Genomic DNA, 24,040 nt, shown 5'->3' with positions numbered 1-24,040 from the left:
TGCAGCTTTGCTGTCCAGGAAAGGCAGGGACACGGGAGCTAAGGCAGCCCACTTCCGCAGGAGTCTGGGTTGCACATTGTTGCTGAAGAGTTTTGGTCAGTGATCAGTGTGGTTTGGGTACCGTGTTTAGTTGATAAAAAACACCAAAAAAAGAGGCTCTGCTGTTGGTTGGGCTTTGGTTTTATGTGTGTTCTTTCCTGAGGAGCTGCCAGAGGGGCTGGTTGATATCACAGGTTTCATGTGAGGGCAAGAAAAATTTCCGTTTTTCCCTTATCTTTTGATACTGTGATACGGTATTAACTTTGCAATTTATTTTTATTTTTTTAATTGCTACTACTTTCACTTTACAATCAGAAGATGCTAGCTATGTACTCTGGGTCTTAGATCTCTTGAACTAGAGAGAAGATGGTTAAATTTATGTATTTTTTTTACAAATCATACAATGAGTCTAAAATAACGTATTAAAGATATGTGCATTAAACTATGAGCAGAGTAAGTGTTGAACAGCAGAGGGAATTACTGCCTTAGGTTTCTTGTCCAGCTTTACTGTATGAAGTACAGATATGTAGGCTTATTGTGATGCCATGAAGATTTTTTGCCTTTTCTTTTATACCCCTATTATACCTTTTTTACAACTTCTGTATTCTTAGTGCTTTTTTAGACTTAGCTACATTCTTAGACTTGTTTGTCAAGCTGAGAGACTAAACTTTTTAGAAGCTTAGAAGTAGTTAGGGATCAGTGTGCCCCAGACCCCAAGGTGCTCTCCAGAACCCATTCTGTAAACTAAGATAGAACCATCCAGGGGAAGGTTCCTTGGGGAGGGGGGCTCACTTGAGCCTCTCATTGGGGAATCTTTGATAGATATGCTAATTAGTAAAACCTATAATGTTATACCAGATCTTTTGGGGGGGGATTGCAGGGTGCATTTTGGTGCATTCCACCTGGACGTAGTGCACCTAAAGATCCTTAAAATAAATACCAAGGTAAAATGCCTTTTCCTCTTCTAACTGTGTTTGACTCTTGATTTTAAGACCAGGAAAAGGCATCAATTGTTTGGACAATTCCCAAGTGAACCTTCCCTCCTTGGACTGACCCAGCTCTCGAGAAGGACTGTGAGAGAAGGAAGATCAAAAAAGAATTTTTTAAATAAAAATACCATAGCTTGGCAGATTACAGGTTGGACAAACTTAGTCCTACTTTATCACAATCTGACTGAACTTAATGTATTTATGACTAGGTTTTGATCTACCCAGAACTCTTAATTTCTTAAATTGTGTCCATCTGTCAAATTTAGTTTGGCACATATATGGTATCATAAGAAATTTGGAAATGGCTATAAGGCCAAGATTTTATGTTCTTAAATGTATAAAATGCTGTATAACTGAGAAAGTATAATTATCATTGAATGCTAAATTTTCAGAAGTTTTAAACTTGGATTACAAAAAATGAAGGGGTAAAACTTTGATGAGCTAAAAACATTCAGTTGTTTTGAATTCCTGTTTATAGGCCATTGGGATTATGTACTTTTCTTGTACAGGGTGTGTTAGGGTTGATGAAGTGTTTCGGCAGGATTGTCCCGGTTAGGTAGGTTTGTATATTAACAGCAATTCTGACATTTAAAAAATCATTTTCCAGGATAAAGAGGCATTGCAACAGCAGCAGTACAACAACCTGATGCAGATCTCTGCCCTGCAGTCTAAACTGGATGAAGCGAGGCACCGAGTGCCAGTGGATGGCAGCTCTGCTCCGGTGCTGAAGGAGCAGCTACAGGCAGAGCAGGAAGCACTTCAGGCCAAGGAGAGAGAGGTGAGAGTTTTGGGAAAATCCTGCAGACTTTGAGTTGCTTTAGCCTCAACTAACCTTCCTTTTTCTTGCTTTGTTTTGTGTCCATCTCCCTTCCTGCTGGAAATGGTCTTGTGATTATTCACATAACTTTGAGACTGATCAGTATCAGTTGTTAACTGATTTTCCTTTCCTTCCAGAGTTGAAGTCTGTAGATAAGTTTTTGTTTGAGAGTCAGGGATAATTCTTTTAAGACCAGAAAAGGCAATTACCCGCAATGGTGTAATTTAATCTGTTTTGAGAGAATGTTTGTGATGAGTTTTTGTGTCAAGCTAAGAAGAAACAGAGAAATTGGTCCCAACATTTGGAACTTTTATTGGATTTACATGTATAGATGCATACACAACCCCACTGTATGTTTATATTGTTACTAAATAATTATTATGATATCTGTGATATAGAAACATAGTCCAGTTAAATGGTAGTGTTCACTACCATTCATGTGAAGAAGAAAAACAGGAGTGATCCTTCAGTCTACACCATTCTTTCAAGAGCAATAGAAGATAATAAAAATTAATTTCTTACAGATGGACTTCCCATTTCTCTTATAAAGTTTTATTTCAACAGTCATAATCCCCAAAGCCACTATTACCTTGCTACCCATTAAGGCAAGAGATGATAAAAACATTACACTGCAGAGAAAAGTGTGGTTATTGAATCATCTCTTTGTTGTCTGTGTTGCTGGGATTGGCACTGTAATGCTCATTTCTGGCTTCTGGGAGGAGAAGGATGGTGTTTATATTGGCTGCTTGTCATTGTTGCACATCAAATGCTAGTATGTCTCATATTGTTACATCAAATGACATCAGTCAAGCCTTGATCATTCACAATACAGATTAATGGATCTTTTGTGAGCAGATAGTTTTGTTTTGTTGGTTTTTTTTTTTTTAAAGAAAACAGAAATCCACTTTTGTAGTACTTTGGTTTTGCAGATGAGGAGCTGGAACACAAGCTTCTCACTCTCTTTTTATGTCTCAGATTGAGGAGACTGACAGCTGGACTGACAATCTCACAGAGTCAGACCTGAAACCAGACAGAATTTACCTGTGAGAATATTACAGTGAAATTTTGCAGCTTTAGTAAAACTCACAGAGAAGGCCAAGATGATAATTAATAAGAGAAGATGTTCTGGACACAAGGAAAGGATGTTCTTGTTATGGGACATTGAGAGTGTACAAGGAAGAACTTGTGAATAATATGTAGCAACTATACTTTTGCTTGTATAGCTGATTGTTAATTGCCTGAATGGTCATTGTTTGTTAGAGAGCCTTGTCATTGTTTGCTAAGCAGCCAGTCTTAAATTAGGCCACAGCCACTGTGAAGAGGTATAAGAATAGCAGTAGAGAAAAGAAAAAATCTTTCTACCTCTTTCAACTATGGATTATGACTAGTGTGGCTTTTATATCCGCCTCGACAAAAGCTACATCAGATATTTTATTAATGCAGGTTGATTAGTTTAAATCATTGAATTTGCTGAAGTTACTTCTTGCCATTAAATAATACAATAAATGAAGTTTTATCTTAGAGCACTTAATTGAAACAACTATGCATATTTTTTTTAGATTGCAAACTTGCTAGACCAACTAGAACAATATAAAGATAACCTGAGCAAGAAAGATGAGGAGATATTGCGGCTGAACTTGCAGTTAGAGATACAAAAAAACCTTAATACTTCCAACATCACCCAGCTTCAGGCAGAGAATGCACACTTGAAGGTAGGTTCCTTTAGCCTTAATGCACTGCCTAAAATGTCAGAGACCTGCTTTCTTGAGAGTGTTGAAGTCTTCATCTCATGATGTTGTAAACATGTTTGGGTTGTTTCTCTTGCCAGCAGAACGTTGCGTTACCTTTACAAGACTGATGCTGGGTGTATTGCAGAACCAAAGCCCCCCCAGTATTCTCAATTCATGCTCATAGCATTATCTTATACAGTGATTTGATTTAAATCAAAGCTGAGGTTATTTTCTGGGTTGGGGCAGTCCAACACAGTGGTGCAAACCCAAAGAAGCTGTAGTCGTGTCCCTGAGTTCATCATTACAGTAAAGAGGAGAATGTTTAAATAAAGCCCCTAGTTCTGTTCTGCCATTAGGTTGAGAGAGAAAGTCAGTCCTTTCTAATGAGATGATTGTTTTTTCTGGTCAGGAGGATCTAACAAAACTTCATGTGAAGCAAAGTCAGGACCTGGGTATTAGTGATTCCTCAGCTTTGTCATTCCCACAAGCACTGCTTGAAGAAAAGAATCAAGAAATCGATCACTTGAATGAGCAGATGAAGAGACTTCAGCATGAGCTGCAGAATGTTCTGGAGAATAAAGTAAGAGTGCTTACTATATGTTCATTGCTTGATTTTTGGGGGAAGCAAGATGTGCAGATTCTTATTGTAAATGAAATCTGTTTGATAATTGTCTTAGGAAAGTAGGGATTATTTTGAAAAGTTACCAGCTGAAATGTGTGTTTCTTCCTGCTGTTAAATGTGTGATTTAATGCCTGTGTGATTCAGATGAGAAATATAAACTGTGTGCAATAATAATTCTCTACATACAGTAATATTCAGTCCTTATCCTTTTGCTTAGGTTGCAGAAGACCAAAAACCTGAAATTGAAGAACTCAGATCACTGGTCGAGCACCTTCGTGTTGACCAGGAGAGGCTGCGCAAGGACAAGGATGACGAGGTGGAGCAACTCCATGGAGTAATTGAGAAGCTTCAGAAAGAGCTGGCACAATTTGGACCAGTATGTCATGAAGATAGTGACAACCAAGATTATTTCTATGAAGGTGCATTGGGACAGTCAGTGGAAAACCTTCAGATTGAGTTGAAGAAGGAACTGGTAGATTGTCAGGGTGATCCTGATCCAAACAGAAGAAATGCATCACTACTCTCCAAAGTGAGAGAACTTCAGGAGGAACTGGAGCTTGTCTCAGCTTCTAAAGAAGCTCTGCAGCAGCAACTGGAAAGAAAGGAATTGCAGCACAAAACAGAAGTGGAAAATTTGGAGAAAAAATGCCAACAGTTGCGAGAGTCATCACAGCAGTCTGTTTCAGAGCTCACCTCCCTGAGAATCCAGCACCGGGCACTTCAGGAAGAATACAGAGTTTCCCAAACTTGTTTGTCTCAGAGAGAGGCTGAGACAAAGATGACTACATCTCGAGTTCAAGAACTTGAAGATAAGGTGAGAGAAAGGGAAGCAACTATTCTAGAGAAACAGATGCAAATTAAGACAATGGCAGATCAAAGAGAAGCTGACACAACTGATCTGCAGTACTTAACAGAAAAGGCAGCAGAGCTCCAATCAGAGTTGGAAAAGAGAGATGCAAGTCAGGCACAGGATGTTTACGGTCTTCAGTTAGAAGTTTCTAGACTTGATTTCCAGGTGCAAGCTCTGAATCAGAAAGAAGTAGCTTATCGGAGAGAAATCAAGGAACTTCAAGGGAGCACTGCAAAACTGGAAGGTGAAAGCAAGGCCCATACGAAAGAGCTTGAAGCCTTACGATTGGAAAGAGCTGAAGTTCTTTCACAGTTGGAATCTTACAAGCTGAAGGAGCAAGTAGATCATGAAGAGACTAAATTTCTCAAGCCATTCTGCCAGAGAAAAAGAAAAGATGTAGCCCTTAAAAATGGAATGGAGGAATTAGAAGCCAGTATTGATGAGTCATTTGGAGTAGTGGCTTCCCCTACTGCTAAACTGGTACATGATTTGATTTTTAATAGTATTATTTGTGGAGATTTTTAAGAATAATCTATTTCTAGATTAATAGATTGAATACATTTTCCCCATTTTAATTTATTTTGCCTGTGAGAGTAGTTACTAGGTTATATTCCTTCCTTTCTCTCCACCTGTGAGCTCTTCCCAGCTTATTTTTTTCCCTCCTGATCTGTTGAGGAGGGAGAGTGAGAGGGTGGGCATCTGCAAGCCAAGCAATGAACCCACCATTAGCTACCAAGACTGTTTGCTGTCCTTCATGGCTGTATTGGAGAGCTACTTGAAAACACTTCATCATGTCTCCTTTTCTTTTCAGAAATTCTTATTTACTGTGACTCTTTCTTGTAATTATTCTGAGTTTTTCCTAGAACCATTTCCTCCAAGTAACCTAATTGTCTTAAATTCTTATTAAATCATTCAATTTTAGAAAGCAGTAGGACTCAGATTACCCCTTTTTTCAGAGAGCTGTAGAAATCTGTCATACACCAATTTACTGTCTTTAAAGGCTGGTTTACAGAGGTGATAAGTGCTAGTTAAGAGGGCTTATATGAAGAGTTTGAGCACACAGGAGAGGAAAAACATTCCGTGTCAGACTTACATGGAATTTCAGGGCCCTGTTTGGCAGTATGATATAATAATCACCCAAGGTAGTTGACTTACTTAAATAAATGATAGGATAATTGCTATGTATAATGACATGTTTATTTTAAAATGGAAATGAAGAGAGTAGCTATGCAGAACATGTGATCATTCCTGGTGTTCATATTTTTATTTGCGTGGAAGTTCAAGTTTGGAGCACTGCCATCAGTGCCTGGGTGGCACTGAACATTCAGGGTCTGTCCCAGAGATCTCTCAGGAAAAGGAGACAGGTGGGAAAAGTGTTGAATGACCCATGCAGATTGGTATACTTCAGACCATGGAATGTGTCTGTACAAGGCAGCAGACTTCTAATCCAGTGTCTGCTGGACCATGTTGCTTATACAGGTAGGGATTGTCAGATCCCTGTTTAGAAAACAGAAGTAATTTAGGATCCAGTGAAGAGAGAATTGGTAACATTTTGAAGGATATCAGGGAATGCTGGAATTCTGGGGGCAGTTAAGTGATTTTAAAATCACTTTTCAAATAGAAATTCAGACTCTGAAATGTTTAAATTGATGTTTATACGTCAGTATATGTATTTCCAGGTTTAAGTGCTAGAAGTTTTTAAGTAGGCTGAGGAGGGATAATTATCAAATTGGAGAATATGTTGAATCAAAGTGAATAAATTACCATGTTTTCAAGCGTTCCTTACAATAGACTTTTTCTATGGATCTAGTTCATCCTAGTATTAGAAAAAGTAATAATATTCACAGCATTCTTAGAGGAGCATAGAACCTCTCCTGCAGTTATGCTTGGGTTCAAAAGTGGAAACAATGTGAAAATTAGGAAATGTATTAAAATGAAAGCTGGAGGAGCAGCGAAAAGAGTCAAGTCCTGGCAGCTAGCACTAGGCTTAAAACAGATGATTAAGAGGCATGATTAACACAAAAGGATTTAGGTGATGGTCTAAAATGAGAGGGATAACAATTACTCACTGTATCTGACAAACTAACAGGCATGGAGGATGAAATGAAATTTCCATGTTGACAGGTTTAAAATAAACTAAGATATCTTCTCAAATAGTGCATTATTTAGACTCAGTCACAGAATCAGAGTGATTTTATCTTGAAATTACTTACAGTGATTGAAGGAAAAATCAATCAATTCTAACAGGTCTTTTTTTAAGTGCATGTTTCTCAGTTTGTAATCATACTCAAATTCCATTAAACAATTAATGTGTTATTTTGTTATAGGAAAAAGATGAAGTTATGTTTGACTTGACATGTCACAATAAAAATCCAAAAATGCAGATTAAGCAATTACAAGAAAATGCCTTGCACCAGGAGTTGGACATGATCCACAGCTCTGAAGGGGATCAAGATTTGAAAAAGCATTGCCAGCAAATACTGGAAATTCATCAAACTCCTGATTCACCAAAACACAATTGGAACATAGACAAAGAGACTCCAAAAGATTTCCAGAATTTAATTGCAGGTATGTCTTCATGGAGCTCGCCTGAGATCATGAGAAAGCAAGATATAAGCATGGAACTTCAACCAGTCCTTCACCTGACACCCTTCTCAGAAGCTGAAAACACAGATTTTGAAATTGTACACACAAGGTCATCCCTGCAAGGAGATAATTCTGTATCACTGGGATATTCTAACCTTGATGAAAATGGCAGTGGGGATGCAGCAGTGGGAGTAGATAGAAAATCTCCAGCTTTCTCTGGAAGTACCTATTCTGTTGATGATGATGATGAAGATATGGAGAAGAAGATTCTGGTAAGTGATATTTCATGTTTGATTTAACTCTTATTAAACAAGACTGCTCAGCTCTGTCCCCTTGGGATCATTGAGGGGCCACGGGCTCCAAGTAGTAGAAACCTACACGCTGCTGGGAATAGGTCCGCTAAAGTTTTGGACATACAATTATTAGTTCCTCTCTTACTGTGATAATAACTGATAAATTTGTGATAACACTTAATGTGTCAGTAATTGAGCTAAATCTGTAAAACCTTTGCTACCACAGTACTCACTGTACTGTAACAGCTCCCTACTTCTTCAACAGTCTGTTGTTGAGTGTTAGAAGAGACTCTTTTAAAACTGGAGAACAGAGGGTTTTCTTTTTACTGACAGTATTATATATATTGTATACATATACTTACATGTTGTCTATTCTGTAATTTCACAGGAAGATAAAGTCTGTACTTCAGAAAATTTATCTTTAGCTGTATATTTTTGTGCCTTGCTTTGATAGTTAAGTATAAATACATGTATCTTTCTTAAGACTATTAAAAGAGGAAAAAATTGAGATGGAATGGCTGCCAGAGAGCCCCAGTGTTGCATTAACCGTGGTATTTGCCATCTCTAACACTTGGATCAAGTAGGCATTTGCTAAAATCCACACTAGTTACAAAGTTGTCATAAATGCAGAAACCAACAGCTGGGTTCAGAAAACCAAATTAACGTGAAAAATTTATTCTCAAACAGATGAGAGAAGCTGGTAGTCTGACTTTAACCCCTTCTGATTTACAAGATTATGAAAGATCAAGAGCATCTGCGATGAGCGATGGATGTGGCAGCAGTAAGTTGAACTTTGTAGATTCCTTTTACCTTTTGTTAACCTCAGTATTCAAACATGTTTCTCCTTTCTCCCATTTTCTTTTACTGTGGGTCTTTTATTGGAAAGCTATGCCTTTGTCAGGTGGTTCTTTGTTTAAAAAAATACATATATATATATGTATATTTGTGCCTGCTTTTACCCTTTCATCTCTACATACAGAAAAGAGGCAGGGGGTTTAAGTGAGTCCTGACTACAACACTTTCTGGTTCTGAGGGCAACTTACTGACTTTTAACTTGTTTAAGTTAGTTAAGATTTCAACCAACCAACCCACTCTAACCCTACATTCATACGAGCAGAAGAAATCATGGTTATTTTGCAAGTGGTTGTTCTAGTTTCAAGTTCTTTCCATATTTATAACACTTTCTGGGGATGGGGGGTTGTCTCTTCCTTCAGATACCAGCTCAAATTTGGTAGCTAATCTAAAGCAGGAGCTACAAACATCAGATCATCTAGATGCCAATGTCATGGCTTCTCTGCAATACCAGGCAATGATTCCAGATATTATGGAATCAACAAAAGAAAAGGAAATACTTTCACCACAGATGAAGGTAATGTATGATTAATATGAGCATACCAGCAAATTAAAACTGGACAGGAAAAATTAAATGCTAATAAAAAATAGCTGCTACATCTACACTGAAAACTGTTCTGTAATGGCTTAAACTTCAAGTTGATTATGGTTCTTGCCCTTGCATCTCTTGTGACAACATTACTGACATTTGCTTGTACTTGCTAGAATTGAACTAGTTTTGCTGGGACAGCACTGGTGCTGTTTTAGAATATGGGGGTATAAGGACTGGTTAATCTGCTTTATGGGTTTGCCTTGGAGGCTTCACAGAAAGTTGTTTCAGAAGCAACCAAAGCTGGCTGATGTCATGCTCCCCTGCCTGTTCTTGTCATCCTGATATGATGGAGAGCTGTGGAAACAGCACTGCGAGGTGTGCAGGGATATGTCAGAGCCAGTTCAAGCAACACGAGGAATATACAGAAGACTGAGCAGTGAGTGGTCACTCTAGTCAGTAGGGAAGGTTGAAGAAAGGATATGTCTAGAACTCTTTGGTTTGCTGAACAAGCTCTCAGCCATTTCAGAAATTCCAGCTGTGGAAAGGGAGAAATTTTCATCTATGAGAGAATACAGGAGGTTGCAGTGAGTTCTTAAGTAATAAGAAACTAGAAGAAATACCCTTCTTAGAAAGTGAATCCTGCCTCCTAATACGCTTAGCAGGTTCTTTCAGCTTGCTCGGCACAATGGAGGAAGACTTATGCAAGGGGAAGGTAAGCCTGAATTCAAACTCACTCAAGCTAACTGGCACAAGTAACTCACAAGATGGAGACTGGGCCTTTATCATTCCTCAAGTCAGAAGGAAGATCCTTCCCCCATCCATCTGCCTTCATAAGGGACATGATGCTCTAGGGTTGGAGCAGGAAGAGCACATGGAATAACTGATATGGTTCAGGAAAAGCCAAACATGCAAAGCTGATGAAACCATCTGCTGGCATTAGAACCAGTGCTACCAGAAAAGAACATCAGGTGTTAGTAATTGGAGATTCTTTACTGAGACGCACTGAATCACCCTCTTGCCATCCCGATACTTTCTCTAGAGAAGTTTATTGCTTACCAGCAGCTTGTATTTGTGTTATCATTGAGGCTGCCAAGCTGAGTGAGCCCTACAGATTATCACCCGTGTAGGGTCTAACAGTACTGTAACAGGGCAGTTCAAAGGTTTGGGACCATGCGTAATATTCTCTATCCTCCCAGTGAGAGGAAGGGGACCAGGATAGAGGTGAATCCCCCGCTGTGCAGCTGGTGCAGTACTCAAGGTTTTCATTTTTATGATCACGGATTTACCTTTGAGAAGCCAGAAATGTTGGGAGCTCATGGTACTCGCCCGACCAAATGGGACAAGAGTGGCCAATAAGCTGGCCAAACCTATAAGGAAAGCTTAAATTCAATGAGGAAGGGATTGGAGGAATGAAGTCCTTCATATTGTAAGAGAAGATCAGATTTAAGACCACCAGAGGAACCTGGACATAGGTAAATCTGTGGCACCCAAAGGCATGCATCCCAGGGTCCTGAGGATACTTTGCGCTTGCAATTGCCAAGCCACTCTCCATCATTTTTGAAAAGTCACAGCAGTCAGATAAGGTCCCCAGTGACTGGAGAAAAGGGAAACATAGCACCCATTTTTAAAAAGCATAATAACGAGCACCCTGGAAACTACTGATCTTTCAGCCTCACCTCACTGCCCAGTAAGATCATGAAATGGATTGGGCATAAGTAAAAAATTTCTTGTGATGAGACACTGGCACAAAGAGGTGGTGGATCCCTAGAAGTCCATCCCAGAATCCATTCAAAATGAGACTGGATGGGGCTTTGAGAAGCCTGAACTAATAGAAGATGTTCCCCGTGCCTGTCACAGCAGAGTTGGACTAGATATGGTCTTGAAAGGTCCCTTCCAACTGAAAACCATTCTATGATTCTGTGTCTAAAAAATTAATAATTCTCTAATGCATAGTCTCAGAGCCTTCATGGAAGAGGTGAATTTTATTTTACCTTAAGAAACAAAGATTTTTGGTTTTTTTAATTTCTTTTTGAGGAGCATCAGTCTAGACTTTACTGGCTGTAAGATCTGCGTGCATATTCCAGTACTGAATGTTTAGTTTGAACAGTTTACTGTGCTTTTGATGTTAATGTTTACTGAAGGTTTTCACTGATTCTTGAGGTAATCACTATTTTGATTCCAGTGACAGAAAAGCAACTCAAGTTGCTTCAAAAGTAATTCAAAAAGTGCAAGGAAAGAATATCAAGAGTTAAATAAAAGTACTCTGTGTTGTTGTTGGAGTGAGTAGCAATGAGGAACAGCTCCACATGGAAGCTGGGATATTTCTGATGAGATGTGTGTAAGAAAAGTACTTAAACCTCCAGTGACCTTCCTTGAAAAAAGGCCAGGAAACATCTGTGCATGATGTAATAGTTTGTGAATGGGGAATTTATTTAAAATATATTATTTGGCCTAACAATGTCAGTGGAAATTGTTTCCTCTGACATTGTCAGGCCAAATAATATATTTTGGGAGTTGTTATTTGTACATAATTTACAAAATTAAGCCAAGCTTGTCTAAATACATAGTTCAGTTTTCTGGCATCACTGGGGTTTAGTAACATAGCTTCAGACTTGATAGAATTTAATTTATTTGCAGGAAAGTTAGCTAAATGTTTCAGAACCAAAGGTAAAGTACAGCCCTTTAGCATAAATAATAATTATGCTTAATTGCATCTCAGCGTGTTGATACAGAAACCTTACTTTTGTTGTCTAGTACTATCCCATCCTACTCTTACATTGCCAGGATGCTGATGCCTGTTTCCTGATATTATCTTTTTTTTTTTTCCTTCTCAGACTGTGCTGAAGATGGTGTATGAGGAGAGCTGCAAAATATTGGCTTTGTCAGAGCATCCCTTTGGTTTTAGGGAGCTGAAGAACATCCCTCAGACCCAAGCAGCAATGGAGGGCTGGCAGAAGGAGGAATTATCCCTGCTAGATGCTATCCAGTCGCTGAAGGATTACCTCAGCAAGGTGGCAGATAGAGGAGACAAGGTATGGAAATAAAATACCCTTTAAAGCAAGGTAACCAGGTTTTATACATATAAATGTGTGTTGTATATATAATACGTTATGAGGCTTGTGTGTATATATATGTTTAAGGAGTAAGGGACAGTACTCTTTAAACACTTCTAAAAGTGCTTAAATTAACAGATACACTTGTATGATATGGAAGACACTGGGTTAGAGATTGAGAGAGGAGAGATGCCATTTAAAAAAAATATATTTTAACAGGAAACTTCAGGTGTTGCTGCTGACTGGAGAGGAGAACTTCTGCAAGCAGTACAGAGTGTGTTTGAGAAGGAGAGAAGTGTGTTGCAAATTGACTTGAAGTCTCACTTCTCGGATCCTGCATCTGGTGACGCGAGTTCATTAGGGGAAAAGCTGGAGTATATAATGAAACAACAAGTATGAAAAGCTCTTAGAGTGTTCTGCTCAAAAATCAGTTCTTTATTCTCTTTTATTTTTTTAAAGGGTTTTTTTTTTCCAGTTTTATTGTTTCTGTTGTTATATCTTGTGTGTTAATGCAGATGGCATGGGATCAGTAGCTCTTAGAGTTTCTGCTGTGGTAGCATTTTTCTTGAACTTTGTACATGGTGTTACAAAGCCTATTGGTTATTTTAGCTGGCATCCAAAAAGACTCTGACAGCGAATAGGAAATACTTGGTTGAATTCTTTCCCTCCTTCCCATTTGTCTAGAACTTCACAGACCTCTCTTGCAAAGGGTATATATTGAACTCACTCTGAATCTGGAGGCTTTTTGCCAATAATATTTAGGTTCTGGGTTGTCGTAATTGTTATGTATAAACTCAGCAAGGCAAGTAAAGTGGGGTTTTTTTCTTCTTTACGTAATGCTAACATTTTGCATTAACGTGAGGCATGAACTTGGTAATTTGAGTGCTTCTGTACAAAACTTGTACTGCAAGATTTTCCTTAGTGTTTAGCCTTGCAGAAGGTATGGAAATAGCCTTGTAGTTTGAATAGGCCTTGGTTTGCTTCAGGAGGAGCAGAGGCAGATGGTTGTGGAGCACCTCTTCTCCTCGGACCGGAATAGCCTGCTCTCAGAAATCCAGGACCTCCAAGCTCAGCTCCGCATAACACATCTTCAGAACCAGGAGAAGCTCCAGCAGCTACAGGAAACCCTTACCAAGGCTGAAGATCGTGGGAACAAACAGGAACACCAGCTCCGGAGGAAAGGTAATTCTTACTGTCTTTGTCAGTTCTTTGTCTTCTTCATCAGTTCCTTTTTGCCTCAAATATAAAAGGCAAAAAAAGGTGTCTTGCAAAGAAGCATTAGTTCTTTCTCGTATCAGTAGTTGAGACAAATCTGTGAAAAGCAGAGAGAAACTGTAAAATAACCCAAAGCAATAGAATAGAAGTAGTGTATACATGGAGAAAACCCAGCAAGGACAGTAAAACACCCCTGTTTGTTTGCAGGGAATTGTTTATTTATATGTTTGCTAGTATAGAATCACAGAATCATTTAGGTTGGATAAGACCTTTAACACTATGGAGTCCCACCATAAACAGTGCCAAGCCCACTGCTGAACCATGTTCCTGACTGAATAAGCAGCCTTGGTTTTCACAGCAGGTTCCCTTTACATAATAAAGAAACAAGTGCAAGTGACCATGGTCAAAAATAAACATCTCTTTTCAAAGCAAAATGCTGCTTTTTCCTTGTTTTTGTTTTTCCCTCACTGTTACTCAGGATTCAGCCGTTTAAAAGCTTATAAATAGCACATGCACTAGTCCAATAGAGGGAAGCTTTCTGGAAATCCAGAAGTTTATTGCTAATTTTATTTACATAATACTGTAGACATAGGTATATTAATTATTTTTTAAGTACATATCAAACAGGAACCTCCAAATTTAGGGAGAGTTGTTTCTCTTAAGTCACTAGCCTCAACAGAGCTGGCAAAACAGGTTCTATATAGTGACTCCTGTCATAAAATGTTTCCGTAAGTGGATAAGTTTGTTTAATGAGGTTTAAAATCCCTTAGTAACAGGCTGCTTACGGAGCATCACAATGATAGAATCATAGTGTTTTTGCATCCTTCTGCTGATTTCTCTCATGTTTGAACAGAAACAAATTCTCCAGACAAGAACACTTTAATGCAGCTGATTTTTTTTTCCTGATTTGAATTAGTGTAAGTGATATCATATTGTCAAGGTCTCTGCAATATAAGTAACTGTTACAGTGTTTTCTTATCCTAGTTGAATTATTGGAATATAAGCTTCAGGAGGAAAAATCTATTGTAAGTGACTTGCACAGCACCCTCTCTGAGGAGCAGAAAAGATCCTCTGAAACATGTGATCTCCTGAGTCAGGAAAAAGCATCCCTGAAATCAGAGCTTTCTGAAAGTAAGCGAGAGAATGAAAGGTTGCAGAAATCCTTGGAAGAGCTTCAGAGGGAAATAAATCAGTTACGGTGAGAAGTAGATTATTCATTTATTTGATCTATCAGCAGGTCTAAAGAACTTTATACTAATTGGATCCATAAATGGCTTAGCACTTGGAAACACAGGGAGGAAAACTAGGGTCTCTCACTTTTAAGGGTTATGTTTTCTTTACTAAATTCTGTCATCTTGGGTATGTTCCTTTCCCACTTCCTTCTTAGTGTATGGCAGTATTTTTCTTTCCTCTCACAGGACAATGGCTTTGCTCTACCAGGATAAATAACTTCTCTCTATCTCTTAATTGTTACTAAATCGAGCAATTCTAGCTTGGCTCGCAAGGAAGTAAATGTTTTTAGACGCTAACTGTGACTTGAAAACTGACTGTCTTTAGAAAGAACAGAGGCCACCTTAAAGAAATAAATCAATAGAAAAACTCAGAGAAACCAACCCAAAATGTCTTGCTTGCAATGCTGGTGAAGGATGTTCTGTTCTGAACATAGAAATGCCGTTTTGAACTTTGCAGTGTTGAATTGGAAAAAAAAGAAAAGGATTTGGCAGCTGCACTTGAAGACTTGCAGGCTGAGCAGCTGAAGGGATCTGAGCTTCGAGGTTGGTTTGAGGAACAACAGCATCAGCAGAGGAAAGCAGAGGAAGAAAAGACAAAGGCCATGGAGGTAATGCCCAGCTCCTCTGGGGCATGACGTTAACTAGCAGGTTATTTGTGCAGTCTTCTTCTCTTCCACTGTTTTTTGTTTAGTAACTGTTAAAACCCCCAAACCTCCTCTGAATGTGCATAGCTGCTTTTTTCACAGAGTTAAAGCTTTCAGTTACTTTCATTAATTGCACGTGCAGAAATAAACCAAAGTTGAATGACATGTTGGGTTTTTTCCCCACATCATCTTGTTGTTTTTTGCTTTCCCATTTTCCCCTGTTGTGTACTGCCCCTTGCTGAGTAGGGCCAGCCAGATTCTACAGCTGTATAACTGCACCCTCAATCCCAAAGCAAACTTACCATGAGGATGTGTGGTGTATGATCTCTGATATTGTAAAGAAAACCACCCAATGATAAATAGGTTTGGCAGAGACTAAGTGGAGCCTTTTCCATATAATATATATTTTTGGAGGTTAACCAAAGTCATCCTGTTCCCTTCTAAATTGAACAGAAAACAAGCTTTCTCTCCAAGACTGTAATAGCAATGACTCAGTGCTTGTAAAAGACCTACAGTGAATGGAAAAGGAGGAAGATTTAACATAAACCATTTCTTAAACCCCAAAACTAAACTCTCTCAAAGAACTCCAGACAATCCTACTTAAATTCCCTAAGTGAGGAAACACAATTCTGACTATTTCCTTGTAGTCTGGCTTCTCCTCTCATCTTCCTGGCAGGTGTTTAGGTTTGTGAGTGATTCTTGTTGGGATTTTTGTAACTGTTGCATGGTTAGGATGTGCTGCTACCATCCTCCACCTTTTCAGAAACCTGCTCATGCAAGGAGTAGCCAAGGCCAGGAGAAAAGTGCTTTGCCCCGGGGGTAGCTGTGTGAGAGATTAGTCTGGCATTCACAAATCTTTATTGAAGCCCCATTGTGGAAAGCTGCTGCCACTTAGCATCTGACCTGTCTTTCTAGGAGATAAGAAATGGTGCTGGCTAGGTGGGGGCAGGGTAGACCTCCCTACTAGGGCAGCAGTGCCAGCTCTGACTGTCTGCAGTGCCCTGTGACTTCCCCTTCAGTCTCTGCCTTACTTTCTGAAGAAAGGCTGGCTCCCAAAATGGACCTAGGGATGGATTTTAAAGGGGAAGAGGGTAGATTTAGATTAGATATAAGGAAGAAATTCTTCCCTGTGAGGGTGCTGAGGCCCTGGCACCCAGATTACCCAGAGCAGCTGTGGCTGCCCCATCCCTGGAAGGATTCAAGGCCAGGTTGGACAGGGCTTGGAGCAACCTGGTCTAGTGGAAGGTGTCCCTGCCCATGGAAGGGGGTGGGAATGAGATGGGCTTTAATGTCCTTTCCAGCCTGGACCATTCTGTCATTATTTTTATCAGTCTCTACTCTGTGCTCTGAAGAGATGGGCTGCCAAGTCCTGAAGCTTTACATCTATTCTCACGGCTTATATTTTTCTTTTTAAAACAACCTGGGTTATTGTTGTTTCAGATGTTATTTATTAATGGGACTGAGTGATGTAAAGAGTAGTGATGTCCTAATGAGGGTCTTACTAACTGAAGAAGAAATAATGTACTGGCAGATACATTAACATGATAATTTTTGGATTTGTTGCTTGGTGGCAGATTGCTAGGGAGCATTTTTCTGACACTTGTAATTTTAAATTAAACTTTTTAATACCTGAACTATTCTAGTTAAGTCTTGAATATCTTTCTGGATAAAACAGGAGGTTGAAAATTGCTAAATACCAGCCAGCCCCACAAATGAGTGTTTGTACTGGACTATTAATGTGTTCTGCCCCCTCTGCCCAGGAGCTGCAGGCTGCCCTGGATGTGCAGTCGGTGCAGAATTGCCAGCTGGTCGTGTCCTTGGAGCACGAGAAAACAGTAACAGATAACCTCCGCAAGGAACTGCAGATCGAGCACTCCCGCTGCGAAGCCTTGCTGTCCCAGGAACAGACCAAACTGCGGGAGCTACAGAAAAACTTGGATGCTGAGAAAAATCGTTCATTGGAGCTCCTGGATTCCTTGAATCATGAGCGTGTTTTGACAGAGCAATTGAGCATGAGAGTGAAGGAAGGTGCTTCCTGTCAGCACAGGGAGTCGCTGCTGGAACAAGCCTTCATCCGAGAGCTCCAAGCTCAGCTGGAAGAGGAGAGGGCCCGAACTATGGAGCTTGCTGCTGTTATTGAGAAAATGCACCAGAAGGCCATCCTGTCCAAAAGGCAGCTGGAGGCTGAGGTACAGATGTGCTGCAAGGAAACCCAGAAGGAGAGGGAGGTCAGTGAAAAACTGCGAGCCACCCTGGAGTCTCTTCAGGCACAAAAGCAAGATGTGATCCGTTCCTTGGAGGCCCATAGGGAGAGAGAGGCCAAGCTGAAAGCTGACTGGGAGCAACTGCAGTCACTCTTCAAGCTGCTGAAAGAGCAAGATAAGAACAGGAAAGAGGAGAGGGGGAGAGAGCGGAGGCAGCAGCAACAGACAGAGCTACAGAAACAGAAGGACTGGCAGAGAGATCAGGAGAGACTGGTGAGAACGCTCTGTCTTACACTGAAATAGCCACACACTGGGATGTAACCCCATGGATGATGTTCTTTGGTTGGAAGGTTTCCTTCTGTTAAAGCATTGTGAAAAATGCATTAAATGAGCTCTTTCTCATATGTAGCTGTTTTCAAGGGATTGTGTCTGGGTTTATTGTTGACGGAAGTTGATCTTTAAATTTTTGTGTGTGCTGGGAATTGCTGGTTGTTCACAGGTGGGGATGAATATGGGTTAAATGCAGGATGGAACCAAACTAAGTTTCATGTCACTGCCCTTATTTTGAGCTAGGATCCCAGTCGTGGCTTGTGACAGTATTGGTTTCACCCTGGATTTCTCTTTGGATGGAGACAGTTAATGACACTCCAGTATCATTAAATGGCTTCCTGGTGGCCCTGGAAAGCAGTGCTCTAAGCCTTCCCCCAAAAGTGGTCTGGCAGTTAAGGAACACCCAGATGGATATGCTAATTAAGTGTGATGACACTTACATAAGTGTGTATGTATAAGATGCACTTAACTACTACTTATTCTGTTCAAACAGCAAGACTTGGAACGGCAACACCACAGGGACGAACAAAGAATTAAAGAACTGCAGGAAATACTGGCAGTATTAAAAGAAAGAGAAAAAAATCCTCCAAATTGTCAGGAGGAACTCTTGTGTACCTCAAGCAAAGATGGAAGTGCCAAACAGCCTGTGACAAAAGAAACTGAAAAACCCCACTTGCAACAGCAGCAACAACAGCTGGAGAATATAAGGCAGCAGTTGCTCTTTGTGGCTGTGCACCTGAATGAGTTCATATATAAAATTCTAGATAAGTGAGTTCATAAACTAGTTGCTTTGCTTTCCATCCTGCTTCTTAACTTGTGTGGGTCATGGCTGAGAGCCCTGTGCTCTTTTATTTCTTAAAAATTAACAGAACTTGCTAATTTCTCAGTGTATTCATAGTGGTAATTTGTGTGGTAAATATTGCGTAAAGCCTCAGACTGAAAGGTCATGTAGAGGGAAGAAGCAATTAAATGTGTGTTAACATTCTTACAAATCAGTCCAATACTGAAAAGGTGTTTCTGTCTAACAGAACAGTTAATGATTGGTCTGCATCAAATGATGAAGCTGTAGCCTCTTTACTGCAGACACTAAGAGAACTAAAATCAGATTTATTGTCTTCTCCTAGATCTCAGGTAAGGAAAATATTAACATATTTTAATGTCCAACTCTGTTTTGTTGTATTTTAGAGTCCGCTTCTAACAGCATTTTTTTCCTAGATATGTAATGTGTCCAAGGATCAGAAGCTTTGGGATGTGTTGCTGTAGCTTCTTTCTGCATCCAGAGATAGTTGTTTCTCACCAAAATGCCAAGTACTTTTCAAAAAGCACCATAGTGGTTTGTAATCTCAGGAGGGCTGTTCTGACCCATGTTTGCAGTATTGCAAATATTTTACGCAAGCCCAGGGAATTACCAAATACTTGAGCTAAGGTTTATTGATACAAAATACATAAAAGCATAGCTTTTAAATTCCATCTGATTCCCCAGATAACTTTGCAGTATTGTGTCTTTCTCTTGCAATAGAGATCTGCGACTGTCTGATATGTGAAAAGGTTTTTGTATCTTCTGTTCACAAGTCTGATGTGTTGTGTGACAAGCTGCCTTGGCATGTTGCAGCTCTCCCTATGCCTACCTGCTTACAAAATACACTTAATATTTTTCTTCTGTCACCTGTGCAGCCACACAGGTGGTTGTCAAATGGATCATCTCCAGTCTTGAGGAGGGGGATGCAGCCTCTTCTCCAAGTTCATGGGGTTATTTTGGTTAAGCCTTCCTCTCACAAACCTGTAGAGCTGTCAGCTGTACACAACTCTTGTTGGAGCAGAGTTCCCTCCTTCAGAGACTAACCACACAAAAATAAAGGAGCCCCAAGTTTCCTGACTTAAATTTTGTATAACAAAAAAAGTGTTCAGTAGAGCACTTTAACTACACATGCCTTTCTAGAGCAAAAACTCCACCCTGATAGCTTTTCTTCTGTGGGCACAAACAGTCCCTCCTCTCTGCCTTCTTTTCAGGCTTTGATTTTTTTTTTTTTTTCCAGAATCACCTTTTCCTTCAGTCTCCTCCCTGAATTTCTCCTTCCTTTAAGGTACTGAACCACATGCTCAAGAGACCAAAGGAATTTTCTTCCTCCTTGAGTTGTGATAAATTATGGAGTATCGGACAGGGCACCTGGCAAAATGTCAGCATGGAAAATCTGTGCCAAAATGGAGCTGTCTGGTCAATCAGCTGCCAAATGGTGTAGTAGAAGTCAAGGATGTCGATGAGTCATGTAGAACTCCTTCAGATACTACAAATTGTACTGAAATAAGTTGCTAGGAGAAACTGGGGTCAGTTGTTTGTACTGGCTTCTCTAATGCATAAATTTCATTTCAAGGGATAAAACATCAACTACCTTAAAAAAAGATCTTTTATTTCTTTTGTGATCTGTTGCATCATGCACTGATGTAACTGTTCACCAGTAAATTTGTAGTTGGTACAAAGAGGGTCACGAAGGCAGAACTTCCATGAAGAATTGGAGCTGGAGTCCTGGGTCTCATTCCTACAAGAGACGACTTACCACAAAACTCAGTTTCATAGAATCACAGCATGGTTTGGGCTGGAAGGGACCTTGAAGCCCATCTCGTTCCGCCCCCTGCTTCCAGAGATGGGGCAGCCACAGCTTCTCTGGACAATGGACTCTCAGAATTGAATGTGTGATTTTTCAGAATTTACTTCACAACTTGGTTTTGTTGTATGTGCTGCTTGTGTTTGCACGTACACAGGCATCTTCACAATTTCTGTGCTGCCTGTGGATGTAGAAGTCAGATGTTTTGTTTCCATTTCAAAGGGCTTGGGATATAAAGGATTCCTGTAAGGCCGATCGGAGAAGGGGTAGCCTGATGAACAAAAATCTGTTACGTCTTAAAAAGGGCTTTTCATGCATTTCAGTTTCCTATTGTGCTGTTTAACACATGAATGCCATTGATGGTTTTCAGGCTCAGTGTTTTTATGTTTTAATTTGTCATAAAGTTGGGTTATTACTTGGTTTGAGATGTTTGACTGTGGAAGTAATGTGCAAAACCATTGTGGCTCAGTTCCTTTTGGTTTCTGTTTTAGATGAGATCTACAGGTGGTGCTGACCCTGTTCAAGAGCTGGAAAGAGAGGCTTGGCAGCGAGAGAGGACCATGCTGCAGAATGCACTGAAGCAGGCGGAATCCCAGCTGGCTAAAGCCAGTGCTGCAATTGAAAACAAACCCGTGGCAGAAACTTCCAGTCCTAAGGTAAAATTAAGGGACTAGCCAGCAAAGGGGCTCTCTGGAGCTTGGAGAGCCAGCAGTGCCACAGCCAGGAGGTGTCATTTCAACCTGATCTGCTGGGAAAAAAGGGATCTGTAAGATTATGGCATTTATCTTTCACTTACTGCTGTAATCTTCAGTTGCTATTTTAAAAGGTTGATTTTTCTAGATGAATAGTTTGATATATTATTTTAAATTAGAAACTTTCCCCAAAGGAGAACTTCCTTTGGAATTTTCTCTGTGTTAGACAGGAACTTGCATCAAAAGTAATCTGGATCTTTAGAATTTCTTTCTACTCTTAAATGTGAGGGAGACTTGGGTTTCTTGTCTAAGCATGAAAATAGAAAACACTCATTTTTAATCCCTGCTGACTAATCTTAATACTTTTTATTTTTCTGACACTTGGCTGTAATCAAGTCTGGTAGGCATCTCTCCCACCATACTTTCTGGCTAATTTTTTTTTAAAAGTGGATGTTATTTTCTTTATTAAAGAGTTAAACTGTTTTAGAGTTTTGAGTGTGATCATTTTGCTTGAAAACATTCAGGAGACTTAAAGACGTCTGATGCTGCAAATTTGGGTGGGTTTTAACAACGTACAGAATTGTTTTGGCTGCCCTTGTGTCCTCAGTCTGGACATTTGACCTGAAGACACCTTGTTTGTGGCTGGGTTTTTGCAACAGTAACTGAAAATTTGAATTTCTTTTTTTTTTTTTTTTTTTTTTTTTCTTTCTACAGTTGCAGAGATTATATTGGAAGTACATTCGAGCAGAGAGCTTTAGAAAGGCTCTAGTTTATCAGAAGAAATACCTCTTGCTGCTGCTTGGGGGGTTTCAGGACTGTGAGCAAGCAACTCTCTCTCTCATTGCTCGCATGGGAATCTATCCTTCTCCTGCAGATCTGCAGCTCTCTGGATCACACTCCCGGCCTTTCACCAAGTTCAGGTGTGCAGTCAGAGCCATCATTGCCATCTCAAGGTAAAGCCAAAACACCCCCTGTCTCTCATATGTGATGTTTTCTTGGAAACTTAAAAAATTGATAGTTCCTGTGGCTTATCCTACATTAATATTAAGCAGGAGCAATCTCCAGAACTGGTTCAAGCATGACTTCTTAGCTGAGTTTGATCTGTACTAAAGATTTGTAAAAAAAAAAATCTTTAAGATGAAAGAGGGTAGACTTAGATGGGATATTGGGAAGGAATTGTTCCCTGTGAGGGTGGTGAGGCCCTGGCACAGGTTGCCCAGAGAAGCTGTGGCTGCCCCATCCCTGAAGTGTTCAAGGCCAGGTTGGACAGGGCTTGGAGCAACCAGGTCTAGTGGAAGGTGTACCTGCACATGGTAGGAGGATGGAACAAGGTGGGCTTCTTTAAGATCCTTTCCAGCCCAAACCATTCCATAATTCTATGAAAAAGCTACTTGAGTGATGCCCAGCTGCAATATATTTGGGAACCAGTGCACAGCATTACAATCTGAAGTTCTTTGGGGCTGACTTCTATCTCCTTGATCTCACTGGACAGTCTGTCTTCTATCAGAATGCGATCTGTCAGGGATGGTTCTCTCTGGAATCCAGTAGCGTGTGTTTTATTGGGTGTGATTCTGTCATGCTCTGTCACTACCAAGTGGGTTTTGCTAGCTGTACATGGGACAATATGCCATCTCCCAATGGCTTTAAGCCCATTTAATGAAAAAAAATCAGTTTTAAATGTAATAGGTGGTTATTTCTGAGCAATTTCCTTGTCTAGTAAAAATGATTACTAGCAAGTTTGTGTCAGGAGATGACAGAGCTGTTGACATGAATACCGTAATAACAGCAAAGGCTGCAGGACTTCTAGACTCCTGCAGTGACTTCCAAACTCCTCCTCTCAGGTAGGAAGAGCTCTCTGGAGATAAGAGCAGAGCCAAATCAAGCAAGTCTTTTCAGCAGTTCAAGGATTGTTGCAGGGTAAAATGGGATAAGCCAGCATTCCAAAGACTGAAGTTGAAGAATTCTCCCGTCATTCCCACAACAATTGTTACTTATGTTGGCTAATATGTTCTATACCAACAAATAACTTAATATTAAAATTTAACGCATTTCTACTTATTTTTAATGGTTGTTCAAATTTGTTTTCTTACCAAGGTTAAAGTTTTTGGTGAAGAAGTGGAACAAAGTTGGCAGGAAGAGCACACAGAGTGAAAGCATTTCTCACAGTATAGGAGGTAACACAGGTACGTGTTTGGACAAATACATTGTTTTCTTCATAATTTCTCTTTGTTGATGTGTTTCATTTAAAAACAAAACCAAAGTGGGAAAATCTGTTTGCTTTGCCACTGTACATCTGTAGAGTAGATGGATAGATGGTCTGATGCAGGTCAATAAGGACTTGAGTTACCTGAGGAACATGTGAGTGTTCCTTTGAGTTACTGAGGAGTGCCTTTGTAAAAATTCTAACAAACATCTTAATGCAGCACCCACTACTGGGGAACTGTTGCCCTTAATGTAATATTCCATTACTTGTGCCTTTTCAACGCTAAACAAAATTTGGATTAAATAGTGCTTTTTTTTCATTAGCTGGTACTATGTAATTTTCACTGTTTCTAAGTTGCTGGAAATACTTATTTTAAAAGAAAGCACCAACTTTGTACGTAAACCCACTGTTGTGTGATTCCTAAGAAACTTGAATCCTCAAATGCTGAACTTTCTACTTCACTACAAAATAGCATCACAATTCTGTTAAATATGGTTAAAAAAAAAAAAAAAAAAACACGCAAACCAAAAAAGCAGGTAGCTCTAGAAAGTGTA

The 24,040-nt window shown here is 39.8% G+C and overlaps 1 protein-coding gene across 8 annotated transcripts in view; it reads left to right on the top strand.

The window, feature by feature from the left end:
* The window catches only part of PCNT (pericentrin), a 74,210-nt gene that overhangs the window by 47,513 nt on the left and 2,657 nt on the right, over nt 1-24,040 (top strand). For 6 of the 8 annotated variants that reach the window (XM_082285185.1, XM_082285187.1, XM_082285184.1 and 3 more), the window contains 18 exons: nt 1,636-1,806; nt 3,405-3,557; nt 3,985-4,155; nt 4,415-5,527; nt 7,375-7,905; nt 8,614-8,707; nt 9,141-9,295; nt 12,145-12,342; nt 12,583-12,756; nt 13,350-13,545; nt 14,563-14,776; nt 15,268-15,418; nt 17,215-17,931; nt 18,482-18,756; nt 19,017-19,119; nt 21,083-21,247; nt 21,998-22,236; nt 23,378-23,466. In XM_082285185.1, the coding sequence (XP_082141311.1) occupies nt 1,636-1,806; nt 3,405-3,557; nt 3,985-4,155; nt 4,415-5,527; nt 7,375-7,905; nt 8,614-8,707; nt 9,141-9,295; nt 12,145-12,342; nt 12,583-12,756; nt 13,350-13,545; nt 14,563-14,776; nt 15,268-15,418; nt 17,215-17,931; nt 18,482-18,756; nt 19,017-19,119; nt 21,083-21,247; nt 21,998-22,236; nt 23,378-23,466 (4,909 nt within the window). Of the gene's footprint in view, nt 1-1,635; nt 1,807-3,404; nt 3,558-3,984; nt 4,156-4,414; nt 5,528-7,374; nt 7,906-8,613; nt 8,708-9,140; nt 9,296-12,144; nt 12,343-12,582; nt 12,757-13,349; nt 13,546-14,562; nt 14,777-15,267; nt 15,419-17,214; nt 17,932-18,481; nt 18,757-19,016; nt 19,120-20,024; nt 20,073-21,082; nt 21,248-21,997; nt 22,237-23,377; nt 23,467-24,040 lie in introns of those variants that run through there. The other 2 variants (XM_082285186.1, XR_014226577.1) reach the window with 2 other exon arrangements.

Source organism: Coloeus monedula (genome assembly GCF_965178545.1).
Source record: "Coloeus monedula genome assembly, chromosome: 7".
Taxonomy (NCBI): Eukaryota; Metazoa; Chordata; class Aves; order Passeriformes; family Corvidae; genus Coloeus; species Coloeus monedula.
The sequence above is the reverse complement of the archived record's forward strand: the minus strand, read 5'-3'. Positions and strand labels throughout refer to the sequence as shown.